General features: G+C 44.5%; 1 protein-coding gene across 1 annotated transcript in view; it reads right to left on the bottom strand.

Moving 5' to 3' along the window:
- LOC124042989 (cholecystokinin receptor-like) overlaps positions 1-1,879 on the bottom strand; it is a 47,116-nt gene extending 45,237 nt beyond the window's left edge. The window contains exon 1 of the mRNA XM_046361156.1: positions 1,409-1,879. Within this exon, the coding sequence (XP_046217112.1) occupies positions 1,409-1,571 (163 nt within the window). The 5' untranslated portion in view covers positions 1,572-1,879. The remainder of the gene's footprint in view (positions 1-1,408) is intronic.
- Between the last annotated feature and the right edge of the window lie 18,003 nt (positions 1,880-19,882).

Here is a 19,882-nt window from a genome sequence, read left to right as displayed (position 1 = left end):
AGGAGCTGGAAGGGAATGCTCTCTTTGGGAAATTCTCTAGCTATCAAATGTCCCGCCACAGTGGAATATCTGAGCTGAGAGACGGTCACACACACACACACGCACGCACGCACGCACGCACGCACGCACGCACACACACACACACACACACACACACACACACACACACACACACACACACACACACACACACACACACACACACACACACACACACACACTGCCCTTGCTCTAGACAACAGATCAAAATGAGCGTGGGAAAAAGCCACCTTGTTCGAAGTGGACAGATACAGCTAGAACATTGAGTTTTCCAGATTGATAAAGTGCAATGCTGACCTTGTGGAGCAACCACAAAGCTTCAGTCTCCTGACTGCACTGGAGATTGGCTTCATTTAGGCTAAATATTGCAGTAGTAATGTCTGTCAACAATTTCTTTAAGGATGGGTGGTAGTCATGGTTTTAAAGGGGGATAGGGGTGTATTTCCAGGAGTGACAATTTCCCTTCTGAATGAGTGTAATGTTCTCCAGCATTGGGATTCGTTGTGACTAGATTGGATACATGAGTGCTTAATGCGCTGTTGCTTTTTCTGCTGCTAAATTAATTAGCTACATCACTGCACATACACTCATACACACACACACACACACACACATATACATGCACACACACATATACATGCACACACACACAACCACACACAGACAGAGACACTCTGTATGAAAACACACTAGACTAGAGCTATTGTAATTATTTTGTGCAGAATTCTTGGCATCTGCACTCGGGTTGACCTACAATTCGTAGAAAGATAGGGGACATTGATTACTGTAGCAATCATTATGTTCCAGCCCTTTTAAATGTTATTAATTGCAAACAATTCATTATTCTATTATATATAATTTGATTTATTAAATATATTTATGGAATAGCATCATGGAAACATTTGCATTTGTACTTCGCATGTAATTATGATTAACTTTTTAGTAAAATTGTTTTGTTTTGTCTCAGGCTCGGATTAACTTCGATATTTGGAATGGGCCTATTGATAAACTAAATATCAAGGAATCTGTAGTTTGAGCGCCTATTGCTGGTGAACTGGATTTTGTGTCAGATTGACGAAAATGAAAAGGTTTTTCAAATCAAACTGTAGGCCTATTGGTCGCGTAAACAGTGTAGCAGATGTTATAGGGGGTGCAGCGAAATGCTTGTGTTACCAGCCCCAACAATGCAGTAAACATGTCATACAAGTACACAAATAATAATAAACAACTAGAAACAAGAAAATCACGAATGTCAGGACGAATCCAGTTAACAAACCAAAACACTGCTTTTGTGTATCGTTATTTCCGTATTTGGTCACTTAATTTAGGTTTATGAATAAACATAAATATAGGTGGCCCGGCTCCTCACCTTTCTGTTTGACATGCTGCGGTTTGAGCACCACGGACTCGTTTCCACAGGTGGTGATGTTTGTGAGTCCCAGACTGACGTTCATTGTTCTGTTTGACGCAGCGTCTTGCGCTCCCACACACTCCAAGAACGTAGAGGTCTCGTTCAGTGTTCGTAAATCCATTTTGAGGGTTAAAGAAAAATGTCAGAAGTGCACATTATATTTGTGCTATGTGCGAGCATCTGCTTTGGTCAAATGATTGCGTCCATAGAAATCCACCAAAATATGTTTAAGTGGTTTAATTCTTTCCCAAAATTATCCAACCAAAAGATTGCTTACTTTGTCTGTAGATGTTCCACAGTATATTTCCTACTTTACCCTTTTATTGGGCATCCTTTAAGTTTCCAGTTGACAGTTTTCACCTCGGAGTTGAAAGGATCTCTGCTTTGCTGTAGGTTCGGGGATCCCACCTTTCCGCTGCGCCTCGCTGGTGACTGTGGATCGGACTGTAGCGTTGAGGTTACGGGGGACAGCTGAGTGCGTGGGAAGGTGGGGGGGGGAGTAGTTTGGGGGTGGGGGTGCTGCGTTTGGATGCAGTGGTGGATACAGCATTTTTTTTTAAATTGACCGCACAGAAGATGTCTGTATTTACATTTGTCGCTAATATAGGACCAGTAAAGCACTACTTGTGTGTGAGAAAAAAATAACTACAGGTATTTGAGTGTTTACCAGCTTTTGTCATTTGAGTCTGATAATTATCTGTACAAAACAGTTATTCTGAGAATATGTGTGGAATATAAAAATACTGTTTTCCAGTTTTAAAAAAATACTTTGCAAATGCATCTTATTTCAATGTGAAAGCTATAATGGTCTAGTCATTCCTTTTCCATAGACACTCTTATCCAGAGCAACATATAATAGTGAGTGCATACATTTTCCGTACTGGTCCCCCATGGGAATTAAAGCCACAACCCTAGCATTGCAAGGGATATACTCTACCAACTAAGCCAGATCATCACACAACCACTTTGTCTCAATATACTCAATTACTGTATTGTGCATTGTTTTTATTTATGGTGATGAAAAGTCCACCGTACAAACTTAGATTACCAGCAAATGTACAATACAGTAATGTACATTTGTGGTTTGTAAGGATGGTAAATTAATACTGCACAAAAAGTGGTTGTTTTCCATGTTATTGGATCAAGAACAACATCTAATTTATGTGGATGTTTTGTGTCTTTAACCATAACTTTGCACCTTTTGAAGTAAATGTTTTAGGACAGGATGTGTTCTTTCTGGATTCCATTAGCCAGCAGCATACCACCCTGCATACCACTGCTGTCTTGTTTCTGAAGCTAAGCAGGGTTGGTCCTGGTCAGTTCCTGGATGGGAGACCAGATGCTGCTGGGAGTGGTGTTGGAGGGCCAATAGGAGGCACTCTTTCCTCTGGCCTAAAAAAAAATATCCCAATGGCCCAGGGCAGTGATTGGGGACACTGCCCTGTGTAGGGTGGGGTGTTAAAAGGGTGTCCTGATGCTCTGAGGTCATTAAAGATCCCATGGCACTTATTGTAGGGGTGTTAACCTCAGTGTCCTGGCTAAATTCCCAATCTGGCTCACAAACCATCACGGTCACCTAATATTCCCCAGTTTACAATTGGCTCATTATTCCCCAGGTTGTTGCTGCAAATGAGAATGTGTTCTCAGTCAACTTACCTGGTAAAATAACAGATAAATAATTATAATGACAATCCCAGAGAAAGGTACAGGGCAACAAGTCTTACAACTATTGAATCCTGCAAGATACGGTTCTTAATTATACTGTTCTGCCTGTGCTACAGATGTCTATAATCAGTCTTCTAACACAAGTAAAGGCCCAGTGCACTACTTTTATGAGAAAAACAACTCATCAATCAATCAGATTTATTTATAAAGCCCTTTTTACATCAGCAGATGTCACAAAGTGCTATACAGAAACCCAGCCTAAAACTCCAAACAGCAAGCAATGGAGATGTAGAAGCACGGTGGCTAGGAAAAACTCCCCAGAAAGAAACCTAGAGAGGAACCAGGATCTGAGGGACAGCCAGTCCTCTTCTGGCTGTGCCGGGTGGAGATTATAACAGTACATGGCCTAGATGTTCAAATGTTCATAGATGACCAGCAGAGCAGGGTCAAATAATAATAATCACAGTGGTTGTTGAGGGTGCAACAGGTCAGCACCTCAGAAGTAAATGTCAGTTGGCTTTTCATAGCCGATCATTCAGAGTTAGAGACAGCAGGTGCGGAAGAGAGAGAGAGTCGAAAACAGCAGGTCCGGGACAGGGCAGCACGTCCTGTGAACAGGGTAGGGTTCTATAGCTGCAGGTAGAACAGTTGAAACTGGAGCAGCAGCATGACTAGGTGGACTGGGGACAGCAAGGAGTCATCAGGCCAGGTAGTCCTGAGGCATGGTCCTAGGGCTCAGTTCCTCCGAGAGAAGAGAGAAAAGAGAGAAAGAGAGCGAGAGTTAGAGGGAGCATACTTAAATTCACATAGGACATCAGATAAGACAGGATAAATACTCCAGATGTAACAGACTGATCCCTAACTCCCCAACACAAACTATTGCAGCATAAATACTAGAGGCTGAGACAGGAGGGGTTGGGAGAAACTGTGGACAGGGCCAACCAAGCAAGATATAACCCCACCCACTTTGCCAAAGCACAGCCCCCACACCACTAGAGGGATATCTTCAACCACCAACTTACTACTCTGAGACAAGGCCAAGTTTAGCCCACAAAGATCTCCCCCAAGGCACGAACCCGAGGGGAGAACCAACCCGGACAGGAAGATCACGTCAGTGACTCAACCCACTCAGGTGACGCACCCCTCCTAGGGACGGCATGGAAGAGCACCAGTAAGCCAGTGACTCAGCCCCGGTAATAGGGTTAAAGGCAGAGAATCCCAGTGCAGAGAGGGGAACCGGCCAGGCAGAGACAGCAGGGTGGTTCGTCGCCCCAGTGCCTTTCCGTTCACTTTCACACCCCTAGGCCAGACTACACTCAATCATAGGAACAACTGAAGAGATGAATCTTCAATAAAGACTTAAAGGTTGAGACCGAGTCTGAATCTCTCATATGGATAGGCAGACCATTCCATAAAACTGGAGCTATATAGAAGAACCCTGCCTCCAGCTGTTTGCTTAGAAAGGCTAGGCACAATAAGGAGGCCTGCGTCTTGTGACCGTAGCGTACGTGTAGGTATGCGCGGCAGGAGCTAATCGGAAAGATAGGTAGGAGCAAGCCCATGTAATGCTTTGTAGGTTAGCAGTAAAACCTTGAAATCAGCCCTTGCCTTAATGATTGACTACTATTGATATTAAAGAGCTTCAGATCTTCAGAGATAGCTGCTCTAATTCAACTAATGTGTCTGTGGTGCCCTGGATTCTTAATAAGTTAGTTATTGCCTAATTCATCAAATCAAATAATTCAACTTTAGGTAATCGATTTGACAATAGCATTTCATCTCATTTAACCATAGTAAAGACACGACATGTCTGAAACACAGGCTTCCAGGGAGGGAAATTTTTGGGGCTTCACCATGTTTCATCGAAATGTACAGCTCTGTATTGTCTGCATAGTGATGAAAGTTAACATTATGTTTCCGAATTACATCACCAAGAGGTAAAATATATAGTGAAAACAATAGTGGTCCTAAAACGGAACCTTGACAAAACACTGAAATGTATAGTCCACAGCGACAAACTGATATCTTTCCGACAGATAAGATCTAAACCAGGCGAGAACTTGTCCCTGTAGACCAATTTGGGTTTCCAATCTCTCCAAAAGAATATGGTTATTGATGGTATCAAAAGCTAGAGGTCTAGGAACACGAGGACAGATGAAGAGCCTTGGTCTGACGCCATTAAAACGTAATTTACTACCTTCACGAGTGCGATCTCAGTGCTATGATGGGGTCTAAAACCAGACTGAAGCGTTTCGTATATATCGTTTGTCTTCAAACAGCTTTTGAGATGTTGAGAGGAATGGGAGATTCAATATAGGCCAATCGTTTTTTTTTTTTGGGGGGGGGTCAAGGTTTGGCTGTTTCAAGAAAGGCTTTATTACTGCCACTTTTAGTGAGTTTGGTACACATCCGGTGGATAGAGAGATGTTTATTATGTTCAACATAGGAGGTCGAAGCACAGGAAGCATCTCTTTCAGTAGTGTAGTTGGAATAGGGTCCAGTATGCAGCTTGACGGTTTAGAGGCCATGACAATTTTCATCAATGTGTTAATTATATATTGTCTAAAAAAACCTGTGTCTCCCCTGATCCCAGGTCCTGGCAGTGTTGTGCAGACTCAGGAAAACTGAGCTTTGGAGAAATACGCAGATTTAAAGAGGAGTCCGTAATTGCTTTCTAATGATCATGATCTTTTCATCAAAGAAGTTCATGAATTGTTCACTGCTAGTTAGCTTTTCGACAGCAACAAAAATACATTTAGGATTGTTCTTATTCCCCTCAATTAAGTTGAAAAATAAGATGATCGAGCAGCAGTCAGTGCTCTTCGATACTGCACGGTACTGTCTTTCCAAGCCAATCAGAAGACTTCCAGTTTGGTGGAGGAGCAGTCAGTGCTCTTCGATACTGCACGGTACTGTCTTTCCAAGCCAATCAGAAGACTTCCAGTTTGGTGGAGGAGCAGTCAGTGCTCTTCGATACTACACGGTACTGTCTTTCCAAGCCAATCAGAAGACTTCCAGTTTGGTGGAGGAGCAGTCAGTGCTCTTCGATACTGCACGGTACTGTCTTTCCAAGCCAATCAGAAGACTTCCAGTTTGGTGGAGGAGCAGTCAGTGCTCTTCGATACTGCACGGTACTGTCTTTCCAAGCCAATCAGAATACTTCCAAGTTTGGTGGAGGAGCAGTCAGTGCTCTTCGATACTGCACGGTACTGTCTTTCCAAGCCAATCAGAAGACTTCTAGTTTGGTGGAGGAGCAGTCAGTGCTCTTCGATACTGCACGGTACTGTCTTTCCAAGCCAATCAGAAGACTTCCAGTTTGGTGGAGCGGCAGTCAGTGCTCTTCGATACTGCACGGTACTGTCTTTCGAAGCTAATCAGAAGACTTCCAGTTTGGTGGAGCGGCAGTCAGTGCTCTTCGATACTGCACGGTACTGTCTTTCCAAGCCAATCAGAAGACTTCCAGTTTGGTGGAGCGGCAGTCAGTGCTCTTCGATACTGCACGGTACTGTCTTTCGAAGCTAATCAGAAGACTTCCAGTTTGGTGCAGAGCCATTTCCGTTCCAATTTTCTGGAAGTTTGCTTCAGGACTCTGGTATTTTCTGTATACCAGAGAACTAGTTTCTTATAAGAAATGTTTTTTGTTTTCAGGGGCGCTACTGCATCTAGGGTATTACACAAGGTACATTTAGTTCCTCAGTTAGGTAGTTATACAGATGTTTGTATTCTGACATCCTTGGGTAGGTGGAGGGAGTCTGGAAGGGCATCTAGGAATATTTGGGTTGTCCGAGAATTTATAGCACAACTTTTGATGATCCTTGGTTGGGGTATAACCAAATTATTTGTTGTGATTGCAAACGTAATAAAATGGTGGTCCAATAGTCCAGGATTATGAGGAAAAACATTAAGATCCACAATATTTATTCCACGGGACAAAACTAGGTCCAGAGTATGATTGTGACAGTGAGTAGGTCCAGAGACATGTTGGACAAAACCCACTGAGTCGATGATGGCTCTGAAAGCCTTTTGGAGTGGGTCTGTGGACTTTTCCATGTGAATATTAAAGTCACCAAAAATGTCAATATTATCTGCCATGACTACAAGGTCCGATATGAATTCAGGGAACTCAGTGAGGATCGTTGTATATGGCCCAGTAGGCCTGTAAACAGTAGCTATAAAAAGTGATTTGAGTAGGCTGCATAGAATTCATGACTAGAAGCTCAAAAGACGAAATTGCAGTCATTTGTTTTTTTGTTATTTGAAATTTGCTATCGTAAATGTTAGCAACACCTCCACCTTTGCGGAATATGTGAGGGATATGGTCACTAATGTAACCAGGAGGTGAGGCCTCATTTAAAACAGTAAATTCATCAGGCTTAAGCTATGTTTCAGTCAGGCCAATCACATCAAGATTATGATCAGTGATTAGTTTATTGACTATACCTGCTTTGGAAGTAAGGGATCTAACATTAAGTAGCCCTATTTTGAGATGTGAGATAACACAATCTCTTTAAATAATGACAGAAATGGAGGAGGTCGTAATTCCAGTGAGATTGCTAAGGCGAACACCGCAATGTTTAGTTTGCCCAACCTAGACGAGGCACGGACAAGGTCTCAATGAGGATTGCTGAGCTGACTACACTGACTGTGCTAGTGGCAGACTCCACTAAGCTGGCAAGATGGCTAACAGCTTGGTACCTGGCCTGCACCCTATCTCATTGTGGAGATAGGGGAGTTAGAGCCCTGTCTATGTTCATAGATAAGATGAGAGCACCCCTCCAGCTAGGATGGAGTCCGTCACTCCTCAGCAGGCCAGGCTTGGTCCTGTTTGTGACTGAGTCCAGGAAAGAGGGCCAATTATCTACAAATTCTATCTTTTGGGAGGGGCAGAAAACAGTTCTCAACCAGTGATTGAGTTGTGATACTGCTGTAGTGCTCATTACATTTACATTTAAGTCATTTAGCAGACGCTCTTATCCAGAGCGACTTACAAATTGGTGCATTCACCTTATGACATCAGTGGAACAGTCACTTTACAATAGTGCATCTAAATCTTAAGGGGGGTGAGAGGGATTACTTATCCTATCCTAGGTATTCCTTAAAGAGGTGGGGTTTCAGGTGTCTCCGGAAGGTGGTGATTGACTCCGCTGTCCTGGCGTCGTGAGGGAGTTTGTTCCACCATTGGGGGGCCAGAGCAGCGAACAGTTTTGACTGGGCTGAACGGGAGCTGTACTTCTTCAGTGGTAGGGAGGCGAGCAGGCCAGAGGTGGATGAACGCAGTGCCCTTGTTTGGGTGTAGGGCCTGATCAGAGCCTGGAGGTACTGAGGTGCCGTTCCCCTCACAGCTCCGTAGGCAAGCACCATGGTCTTGTAGCGGATGCGAGCTTCAACTGGAAGCCAGTGGAGAGAACGGAGGAGCGGGGTGACGTGAGAGAACTTGGGAAGGTTGAACACCAGACGGGCTGCGGCGTTCTGGATGAGTTGAAGGGGTTTAATGGCACAGGCAGGGAGCCCAGCCAACAGCGAGTTGCAGTAATCCAGATGGGAGATGACAAGTGCCTGGATTAGGACCTGCGCCGCTTCCTGTGTGAGGCAGGGTCGTACTCTACGGATGTTGTAGAGCATGAACCTACAGGAACGGGCCACCGCCTTGATGTTGGTTGAGAACGACAGGGTGTTGTCCAGGATCACGCCAAGGTTCTTGGCGCTCTGGGAGGAGGACACAATGGAGTTGTCAACCGTGATGGCGAGATCATGGAACGGGCAGTCCTTCCCCGGGAGGAAGAGCAGCTCCGTCTTGCCGAGGTTCAGCTTGAGGTGGTGATCCGTCATCCACACTGATATGTCTGCCAGACATGCAGAGATGCGATTCGCCACCTGGTCATCAGAAGGGGGAAAGGAGAAGATTAATTGTGTGTCGTCTGCATAGCAATGATAGGAGAGACCATGTGAGGTTATGACAGAGCCAAGTGACTTGGTGTATAGCGAGAATAGGAGAGGGCCAAGAACAGAGCCCTGGGGGACACCAGTGGTGAGAGCGCGTGGTGAGGAGACAGATTCTCGCCACGCCACCTGGTAGGAGCGACCTGTCAGGTAGGACGCAATCCAAGCGTGGGCCGCGCCGGAGATGCCCAACTCGGAGAGGGTGGAGAGGAGGATCTGATGGTTCACAGTATCGAAGGCAGCCGATAGATCTAGAAGGATTAGAGCAGAGGAGAGAGAGTTAGCTTTAGCAGTGCGGAGCGCCTCCGTGATACAGAGGAGAGCAGTCTCAGTTGAATGACTAGTCATGAAACCTGACTGATTTGGATCAAGAAGGTCATTCAGAGAGAGATAGCGGGAGAGCTGGCCAAGGACGGCACGTTCAAGAGTTGTGGAGAGAAAAGAAAGAAGGGATACTGGTCTGTAATTGTTGACATCGGAGGGATCGAGTGTAGGTTTTTTCAGAAGGGGTGCAACTCTCGCTCTCTTGAAGACGGAAGGGACGTAGCCAGCGGTCAGGGATGAGTTGATGAGCGAGGTGAGGTAAGGGAGAAGGTCTCCGGAAATGGTCTGGAGAAGAGAGGAGGGGATAGGGTCAAGCGGGCAGGTTGTTGGGCGGCCGGCCGTCACAAGACGCGAGATTTCATCTGGAGAGAGAGGGAGAAAGAGGTCAGAGCACAGGGTAGGGCAGTGTGAGCAGAACCAGCGGTGTCGTTTGACTTAGCAAACGAGGATCGGATGTCGTCGACCTTCTTTTCAAAATGGTTGACGAAGTCATCTGCAGAGAGGGAGGAGGGGGAGGAGGATTCAGGAGGGAGGAGAAGGTGGCAAAGAGCTTCCTAGGGTTAGAGGCAGATGCTTGGAATTTAGCGTGGTAGAAAGTGGCTTTAGCAGCAGAGACAGAGGAGGAAAATGTAGAGAGGAGGGAGTGAAAGGATGCCAGGTCCGCAGGGAGGCGAGCCCTTTTCCTCCATTTCCGCTCGGGCTGCCCGGAGCCCTGTTCTGTGAGCTCGCAATGAGTCATCGAGCCACGGAGCGGGAGGGGAGGACCGAGCCGGCCTGGAGGATAGGGGACATAGAGAGTCAAAGGATGCAGAGAGGGAGGAGAGGAGGGTTGAGGAGGCAGAATCAGGAGATAGGTTGGAGAATGTTTGAGCGGAGGGAAGAGATGATAGGATGGAAGAGGAGAGAGTAGCGGGGGAGAGAGAGCGAAGGTTGGGACGGCACGATACCATCCGAGTAGGGGCAGTGTGGGAGGTGTTGGATGAGAGCGAGAGGGAAAAGGATACAAGGTAGTGGTCGTAGACTTGGAGGGGAGTTGCAATTAGGTTAGTGGAAGAACAGCATCTAGTAAAGATGAGGTGCATTGTTGACACTACACTAATCAAGTCGTTCCGTTGAGTGTAATAGTTTCTGCAGTGTTGCTATTCGGGGGCTAGCTGGCTAGCTAGCAGTGTTGTTTACGTTACGTTGCGTTAAAAGAACGACAATAGCTGGCTAGCGAACCTAGAAAATCGCTCTAGACTACACAATTATCTTTGATACAAAGACGGCTATGTAGCTCGCTATTTAGCTAGCTACGATCAAACAAATCAAACCGTTGTACTGTAATGAAATGAAGTGAAAATGTGATACTACCTGTGAATGCGACCGGGTTGTTGAGTTCTATTCAGAAGACGTTGGCTAGCGTTGGCTAGCGTTGACTAGCTAGCAGAGTCTCCTACGTTAAGGACGACAAATAGCTGGCTAGCTAACCTCGGTAAATTAAGATAATCACTCTAAGACTACACACTCTAAACCTAAACAACACAATTATCTTGGATACGAAGACAGCAAAGACAGCTATGTAGCTAGCTAACACTACACTAATCAAGTCGTTCAGTTGAGTGTAATAGTTTCTCCAGTGCAGCTAATCAGTGGACGTTAGCTAGCTGGCTAGTGAAGACTACGTTAGGACGGCGAAATACGATAATTACGGAATTATCTTTGATACAAAGACGGCTATGTAGCTAGCTGAGAAGAAATTGCTAAGATTAGACAAATCAAACCGTTGTGCTATAATGAAATATAATGAAATGTAATGAAAAAGTTATACTACCCGCGGGAGCGAAGTGCCGATGCGACCACTCGCTCCAACCCGGAACACGGGTTGGAGCTCATCACTCCCCCTAACTGGGAAGGGGGCCAGAGACAATTACTCAATTCCGACAAATCTTTCTAGCTGATTTACACGCTGAAGCTATGTTGCGCTTGGTGACCTCTGACTGTTTCATCCTAACATTGTTGGTGCCGACGTGGATAACAATATCCCTATACTCTCTACACTCGCCAGTTTTAGCCTTAGCCAGCACCATCTTCAGATTAGCCTTAACCTCGGTAGCCCTGTGCCCTGGATGATTATTTTTTAAGTCTAATACGTCTAATGGAGTCGCCAATGACTAGGGTTTTTAATTTGTCAGAGCTAATGGTGGGAGGCTTTGGCGTCTCAGACCCCATAACGGGTAGAGGAGAGACCAGAGAAGGCTACAGCATTTCCTTTCAGAAGCCATGAGAAAATTGTCCGTCTGTGGGGACTGTGCGAGGGCATTTATACTACTATCTGTACTTATTAGTGGCACAGACGCTGTTTCATTCTTTCCTACGCTTTAATTACCCTTGCCTAACTATTGCGTCTGAAGCTGGGCTTGCAGCACGGCTCTGCTCACCATAAGGCGATTGTTCTCCTGTATATTATACAGTACAGCGACTGCAATTAGAAGGCATAATGTTAATGTTACTATTTATCTTCGGCCGGTGGAGGTCCTATAGAACCATGTCCAGATAAAGCGTTCGTGATGAAAAGGTTGAATGAAAAAAGTTGAGCAAGGGAAAAATAAAAATATGAAACGATAATTAAAAAGTAAAAACTGTAAAGTTGGCAGGTAGCAAAGTAACGTTAGCAACAAACCGCACAGCAGCACGTAATCAAGTTCACAAGTTGTGGCCGTGAATGACCTAACTGAAAATAAATTTAAAAAATGTATTCATATTTTTTGGTATTCATATTTTTCAGTGGGTGCTGCAGCACCCCCAGAACCCCTATTTACACGGCTATGGGAAGTAGGGGATTGATAGTGGAGTCTGTTTGCAGCCGTTTGGGGGTGGAGGACAACGGTCCTATGACTCGGGTAGAAAGTTATGAAAGACAGGTTGAACAGAGCACTCCAGTGGCTCCCTCAAGTGGTGAATAAACACATTGATTTTACAAGCTCAGATTCCAGAATGTGTAAGCGGTCTACAGGGCTCAATATTGCAGGGCCTTGGTTATCACAATCGACTTCTACTTTATGACTTCAAGAGATCTATATATTGATACGGTACTTTAATCATCTCCCAATGTAGATATGAAACTTGACATAGGTTGTTATTTCATGTGTGAAATGCAGCCGATTCATGTCTCACAACGCACAGTTTTCACACAATGCTTTTCCCATCAAGGAAGTGGACCTACACAGATGTTTTATCTATTCCATAGATTAGAATGACAATAACAAACTATTGTCATATAGGCTAACACACATTATTCTATCAACTCACTTCCAATGGAACAAGCTATTTATTTTCCGCATGGCTTCCCCGCACTGTTACCCTTAAAAGCAGGCAGAGATGAATGGGCCGCTGGATTGGCGGTAACACCTGCTGTATTATAATCAAAGGACCTGTTGTACAGTAGCAGATAGCTGCCTGCTGAGGCGTGTTATTGCTCTGCAGAGAAGGGACTCATCCAAAGGCCTGTGGTGGGGTTATATGAACGCAAACTGCTCTCCCTCAGAGAGAACCATGACTGATTATTACTTCTCCAGACCATAGAACCAAATCTATCCAAAGCTTTAATTACCCCAGTTCAATATGCAGCCAGTCAATCTGCAGGTGCAATTACCCACATAAACAACCCTATGAGAATGCCAATCAAAGGAGAGAGAAGGACAGAGAGAGATAGAGAGAGGGCTGCTACCAATTGGGAGGAGTGTTATTCATCATGGTGTCTCTCTGAGAGAAGTGTAATTCATCATGGTGTCTCTTTCTGGGAGGAGTGTAATTCATCATGGTGTCTCTCTCTCTGGGAGGAGTGTTATTCATCATGGTGTCTCTCTCTCTGGGAGGAGTGTAATTCAGCATGGTGTCTCTCTCTCTGGGAGGATGTAATTCATCATGGTGTCTCTCTCTCTGGGAGGAGTGTTATTCATCATGGTGTCTCTCTCTCTGGGAGGAGTGTTATTCATCATGGTGTCTCTCTCTCTGGGAGGAGTGTAATTCATCATGGTGTCTCTCTCTCTGGGAGGAGTGTTATTCATCATGGTGTCTCTCTCTCTGAGAGAAGTGTAATTCATCATGGTGTCTCTCTCTCTGGGAAGAGTGTAATTCATCATGGTCTCGCTCTGAGAGGAATGTTATTCATCATGGTCTCGCTCTGAGAGGAATGTTATTCATCATGGTGTCTCTCTGGGAGCAGTGTTATTCATCATGGTCTCTCTCTGGGAGGAGTGTTGTTCATCATGGTGCCTCTCTAAGAGGAGTGTTATTCATCATGGTCATCATCATTCATCATGGTGTCTCTCTCTGGGAGAAGTGTAATTCATCATGGTGTCTCTCTCTCTGGGAGGAGTGTTATTCATCATGGTGTCTCTCTCTCTGGGAGAAGTGTAATTCATCATGGTCTCTCTCTCTCTGGGAGGAGTGTAATTCATCATGGTGTCTCTCTCTCTGGGAGGAGTGTTATTCATCATGGTGTCTCTCTCTCTGAGAGAAGTGTAATTCATCATGGTGTCTCTCTCTCTGGGAAGAGTGTAATTCATCATGGTCTCGCCCTTAGAGGAATGTTATTCATCATGGTGTCTATGGGAGGAATGTTATTCAATATGGTTTCTCTCTGGGAGGAATGTTATTCATCATGGTCTCTCTCTGGGAGCAGTGTTATTCATCATGGTCTCTCTCTGGGAGGAGTGTTGTTCATCATGGTGCCTCTCTAAGAGGAGTGTTATTCATCATGGTCTCTCTGTGAGAGGAGTGTTATTCATCATGGTATTTCTCTGAGAGGAGTGTTATTCATCATGGTCTCTCTCTGGAAGGAGTGTTATTCATCATGGTCTCTCTGTGAGAGGAGTGTTATTCATCATGGTGTCTCTCTGAGAGAAGTGTAATTCATCATGGTCTCTCTCTGAGAGGAATTTTTATTCATTATGGTCTCTCTCTGAGTGGAATGTTATTTATCCTGGTCTCTCTCTCCCTGAGAGGAGTGTTTTTCTTCATGGTCTCTCTGACATGGAGAGGTGTGTTATTCATCATTGTCTCTCTTTCTGGGAGGAGTGTTATTCATCATTGTCTCTCTCTGGAAGGAGTGTTATTCATCATGGTCTCTCTCTGAGACGAATGCTATTCATCATGGTCTCTCTCTCTAAGGGGTGTTATTCATCATGGTCTCTCTCAAATGTAGAGGTGTGCTATTCATCATGGTCTCTCTCTGAGGAGTGTTTGTCATCATGGTCTCTCTCTGGGAGGAGTGTTATTCATTATGGTCTCTCTCTGGGAGGAATGTTATTCATCATGGTCTCTCTCTGAGAGGAATGTTATTCATCATGGTCTCGCTCTGAGAGGAATTTTTATTCATTATGGTCTCTCTCTGAGTGGAATGTTATTTTTCCTGGTCTCTCTCTCCCTGAGAGGAGTGTTTTTCTTCATGGTCTCTCTGACAAGGAGAGGTGTGTTATTCATCATTGTCTCTCTTTCTGGGAGGAGTGTTATTCATCATTGTCTCTCTCTGGAAGGAGTGTTATTCATCATGGTCTCTCTCTGAGACGAATGCTATTCAATATGGTCTCTCTCTCTAAGGGGTGTTATTCATCATGGTCTCTCTCAAATGTAGAGGTGTGCTATTCATCATGGTCTCTCTCTGAGGAGTGTTTGTCATCATGGTCTCTCTCTGGGAGGAGTGTTATTCATTATGGTCTCTCTCTGGGAGGGGTGTTATTTATCCTGGTCTCGCTCTCCCTGAGAAGAGTTTATTTCATCATGGTCTCTCTGACATGGAGAGGTGTGTTATTCATCATTGTCTCTCTCTGAGAGGAATGTTATTCATCATGGTCCCTCTCTCTGGGAGGAGTGTTATTCATCATGGTCTGTCTCTGAGAGGAGTGTTATTCATCATGGTCTCTCTCTCTCTGGGAGGAATGTTATTCATCATGGTCCCTCTCTCCATGAGATGAGTGTTATTCGTCATGTTCTCTCTCTCTGGAAGGAGTGTTATTCATCATGGTATCTCTCTCCCTGAGAGGAGTGTTATTCATCATGGTCTCTCTCTGAGAGGAATTTTTATTCATTATGGTCTCTCTCTGAGTGGAATGGTATTCGTCATGGTCTCTCTCTGAGAGGAATGTTATTCATCATGGTCTCTCTCTCTGAGAGGAGTGTTATTCATCATGGTCTCTCTCTGAGATGAGTGTTATTCGTTATGGTCTCTGTAAGGAGTGTTATTAATCATGGCCTCTCTCTCCCTGAGAGGAGTGTTATTCATCATGGTCTTTCTCTGAGAGGAGTGTTATTCATCATGGCCTTTCTCTGAGAGGAGAGCTATTCATCATGGTCTCTCTCTGAGAGGAGTGTTATTCGTTATGGTCTCTGTAAGGAGTGTTATTAATCATGGCCTCTCTCTCCCTGAGAGGAGTGTTATGTATCATGGTCTTTCTCTGAGAGGAGTGTTATTCATCATGGCCTTTCTCTGAGAGGAGAGCTATTCATCATGGTCTCTCTCTGAGAGGAGTGTTATTCATCATGGTCTCTCTCTCTCTGGGAGGAATGTTATTCATCATGGTCCCTCTCTCCCTGACATGAGTGTTATTCGTCATGGTCTCTCTCTCTGGAAGGAGTGTTATTCATCATGGTCTCTCTCTCCCTGAGAGGATTGTTATTCATCATGGTCTCTCTCTGAGGAGTGTTTGTCATTATGGTCTCTCTCTGGGAGGAATGTTATTCATCATGGTCTCTCTGACATGGAGAGGTGTGTTATTCATCATTGTCTCTCTCTTTGGAAGGAGTGTTATTCATCATGGTCTCTCTCTCTGGGAGGAGTGTTATTCATCATGGTCTCTCTGTCTCTGGGAGGAATGTTATTCATCATGGTCTCTCTCTCTGGGAGGAATGTTATTCATCATGGTCCCCCATGGTCTCTCGCTCTGGGAGGGGTGAGCTCTCCCTGTTATTTCATCATGGTCTCTCTCATGGTCTGTCTCTGAGAGGAATGTTATTCATCATGGTCCCTCTCTCTGGGAGGAGTGTTATTCATCATGGTTATTCATCATGGTCTCTCTGAGAGGTTATTCATCATGGTCTCTCTCTGTTATTCATCATGGTCTCTCTCTCTGGGAGGAATGTTATTCATCATGGTCCCTCTCTCCCTGAGATGAGTGTTATTCGTCATGTTCTCTCTCTCTGGAAGGAGTGTTATTCATCATGGTATCTCTCTCCCTGAGAGGAGTGTTATTCATCATGGTCTCTCTCTGAGAGGAGTGTTTTTCTTCATGGTCTCTCTGAGAGGAGTGTTATTCACCATGGTCTCTCTCTGAGAGGAGTGTTATTCATCATGGTCTCTCTCTCTATGGGAGGAATGTTATTCATCATGGTCCCTCTCTCCCTGAGAGGAGTGTTATTCATCATGGTCTCTCTCTGAGAGGAATTCTTATTCAGTATGGTGTCTCTCTGAGTGGAATGTTATTCATCATGGTCTCTCGCTCTGGGAGGGGTGTTATTTATCCTGGTCTCGCTCTCCCTGAGAGGAGTTTATTTCATCATGGTCTCTCTGACATGGAGAGGTGTGTTATTCATCATGGTCTCTCTCTGAGAGGAATGTTATTCATCATGGTCTGTCTCTGAGAGGAGTGTTATTCATCATGGTCTCTCTCTGAGAGGAGTGTTATTCATCATTGTCTCTCTCTCTCTGGGAGGAATGTTATACATCATGGTCCCTCTCTCCCTGAGATGAGTGTTATTCGCCATGTTCTCTCTCTGGAAGGAGTGTTTTTCATCATGGTATCTCTCTCCCTGAGAGGAGTGTTATTCATCATGGTCTCTCTCTCTGGAAGGAATATTTTTCATCATGGTCTCTCTCTCCATGAGAGGAGTGTTATTCATTATAGTCTCTCTCTCTGGGAGGAGTGTTATTCATCATGGTCTCTCTCTCTGAGGGGTGTTATTCATCATGGTCTCTCAAATGTAGAGGAGTGTTATTCATCATGGTCTCTCTCTCTGAGGAGTGTTTTTCATCATGGTCTCTCTCTGAGAGGATTGTTTTTCTTCATGGTCACTCTGAGAGGAGTGTTATTCATCATGGTCTCTCTCTCTCTGGGAGGAATGTTATTCATCATGGTCCCTCTCTCTCTGAGAGGAGTGTTATTCATCATGGTCTCTCTCTCTCTCTCTCTGGGAGGAATGTTATTCATCATGGTCCCTCTCTCTCTGAGAGGAGTGTTATTCATCATGGTCTCTCTCTCTCTCTCTGGGAGGAATGTTATTCATCATGGTCCCTCTCTCTCTCTCTCTCTCTCTCTCCCTGAGAGGAGTGTTATTCAGCATGGTCTCTCTCTCTCTGGGAGGAATGTTATTCATCATGGTCCCTCTCTCTCTGAGAGGAGTGTTATTCATCATGGTCTCTCTCTCTCTCTGGGAGGAATGCTATTCATCATGGTCCTTCTCTCTCTCTCTGGGAGGAATGTTATTCATCATGGTCCCTCTCTCCCTGAGAGGAGTGTTATTCATTATGGTCTCTCTCCCTGAGAGGAGTATTATTCATCATGGTCTCTCTCTCTCTCTCTGGGAGGAATGTTATTCATCATGGTCCCTCTCTCCCTGAGAGGAGTGTTATTCATTATGGTCTCTCTCCCTGAGGGGTGTTATTCATCATGGTCTCTCTCTCTCTGGGAGGAGTTTTATTTATCATGGTCTCTCTCTCTGGGAGGAGTGTTATTCATCATGGTCTCTCTCTCGTTAAATGTTCTCAAACTCCCTCTGTTACATGGACCCATATTCCCTTCTGCAAGCTACATAATGGTCCAAGTCCAATTATTACAGTCCTTCAAACCCTAAACTCAACTTAAACATTTCATCCAAAGCTACATTGTCAAAAGATGATCAATTTGATTGCCATACTGATAACTGAGTTGAGACGCGTTTAGATATTGTTGGTCGGACAAGCTGTGTGTCTGGGCTTATAGTGTCAGTGAGCAAGAAGCAGACCAATACTACAGTGCCTTGCGAAAGTATTCGGCCCCCTTGAACTTTGCGACCTTTTGCCACATTTCAGCTTCAAACATAAAGATATAAAACTGTATTTGTTTGAGAAGAATCAACAACAAGTGGGACACAATCATGAAGTGGAACGACATTTATTGGATATTTCAAACTTTTTAACATATCAAAAATTGGGCATGCAAAATTATTCAGCCCCTTTACTTTCAGTGCAGCAAACTCTCTCCAGAAGTTCAGTGAGGATCTGTGAATGATCCAATGTTGACCTAAATGACTAATGATGATAAATACAATCCACCTGTGTGTAATCAAGTCTCTGTATAAATGCACCTGCACTGTGATAGTCTCAGAGGTCCATTTAAAGTGCAGAGAGCATCATGAAGAACAAGGAACACACCAGGCAGGTCCGAGATACTGTTGTGAATAAGTTTAAAGCCGGATTTGGATACAAAAAGATTACCCAAGCTTTAAACATCCCAAGGAGCACTGTGCAAACGATAATATTGAAATGGAAGGAGTATCAGACCACTGCAAATCTACCAAGACCTGGCCATCCCTCTAAACTTTCAGCTCATATTATCAGAGATGCAGCCAAGAGGCCCATGATCACTCTGGATGAACTGCAGAGATCTACAGCTGAGGTGGGAGACTCTGTCCATAGGACAACAATCAGTCGTATATTGCACAAATCTGGCCTTTATGTAAGAGTGGCAAGAAGAAAGCCATTTCTCAAAGATATCCATAAAAAGTGTCGTTTAAAGTTTGCCACAAGCCACCTGGGAGACACACCAAACATGTGGAAGAAGGTGCTCTGGTCAGATGAAACCAAAATTGAACTTTTTGGCAACAATGCAAAACGTTATGTTTGGCGTAAAAGCAACACAGCTCATCACCCTGAACACACCATCCCCACTGTCAAACATGGTGGTGGCAGCATCATGGTTTTGGCCTGCTTTTCTTCAGCAGGGACAGGGAAGATGGTTCAAATTGAAGGGAAGATGGATGGAGCCAAATACAGGACCATTCTGGAAGAAAACCTGATGGAGTCTGCAAAAGACCCGAGACTGGGACGGAGATTTGTCTTCCAACAAGACAATGATCCAAAACATAAAGCAAAATCTACAATGGAATGGTTAAAAAATAAACATATCCAGGTGTTAGAATGGCCAAGTCAAAGTCCAGACCTGAATCCAATCGAGAATCTGTGGAAAGAACTGAACACTGCTGTTCACAAATGCTCTCCATCCAACCTCACTGAGATCGAGCTGTTTTGCAAGGAGGAATGGGAAAACATTTCAGTCTCTCAATGTGCAAAACTGATAGAGACATACCCCAAGCGACTTACAGCTGTAATCGCAGCAAAAGGTGGCGCTACAAAGTATTAACTTAAGGGGGCTGAATAATTTTGCACGCCCAATTTTTCAGTTTTTGATTTGTTAAAAAAGTTTGAAATATCCAATAAATGTCGTTCCACTTCATGATTGTGTCCCACTTGTTGTTGATTCTTCACAA

The sequence above is a fragment of the Oncorhynchus gorbuscha genome, linkage group LG09, assembly GCF_021184085.1.
Source record: "Oncorhynchus gorbuscha isolate QuinsamMale2020 ecotype Even-year linkage group LG09, OgorEven_v1.0, whole genome shotgun sequence".
Lineage (NCBI taxonomy): Eukaryota > Metazoa > Chordata > Actinopteri > Salmoniformes > Salmonidae > Oncorhynchus > Oncorhynchus gorbuscha.
The sequence above is the reverse complement of the archived record's forward strand: the minus strand, read 5'-3'. Positions and strand labels throughout refer to the sequence as shown.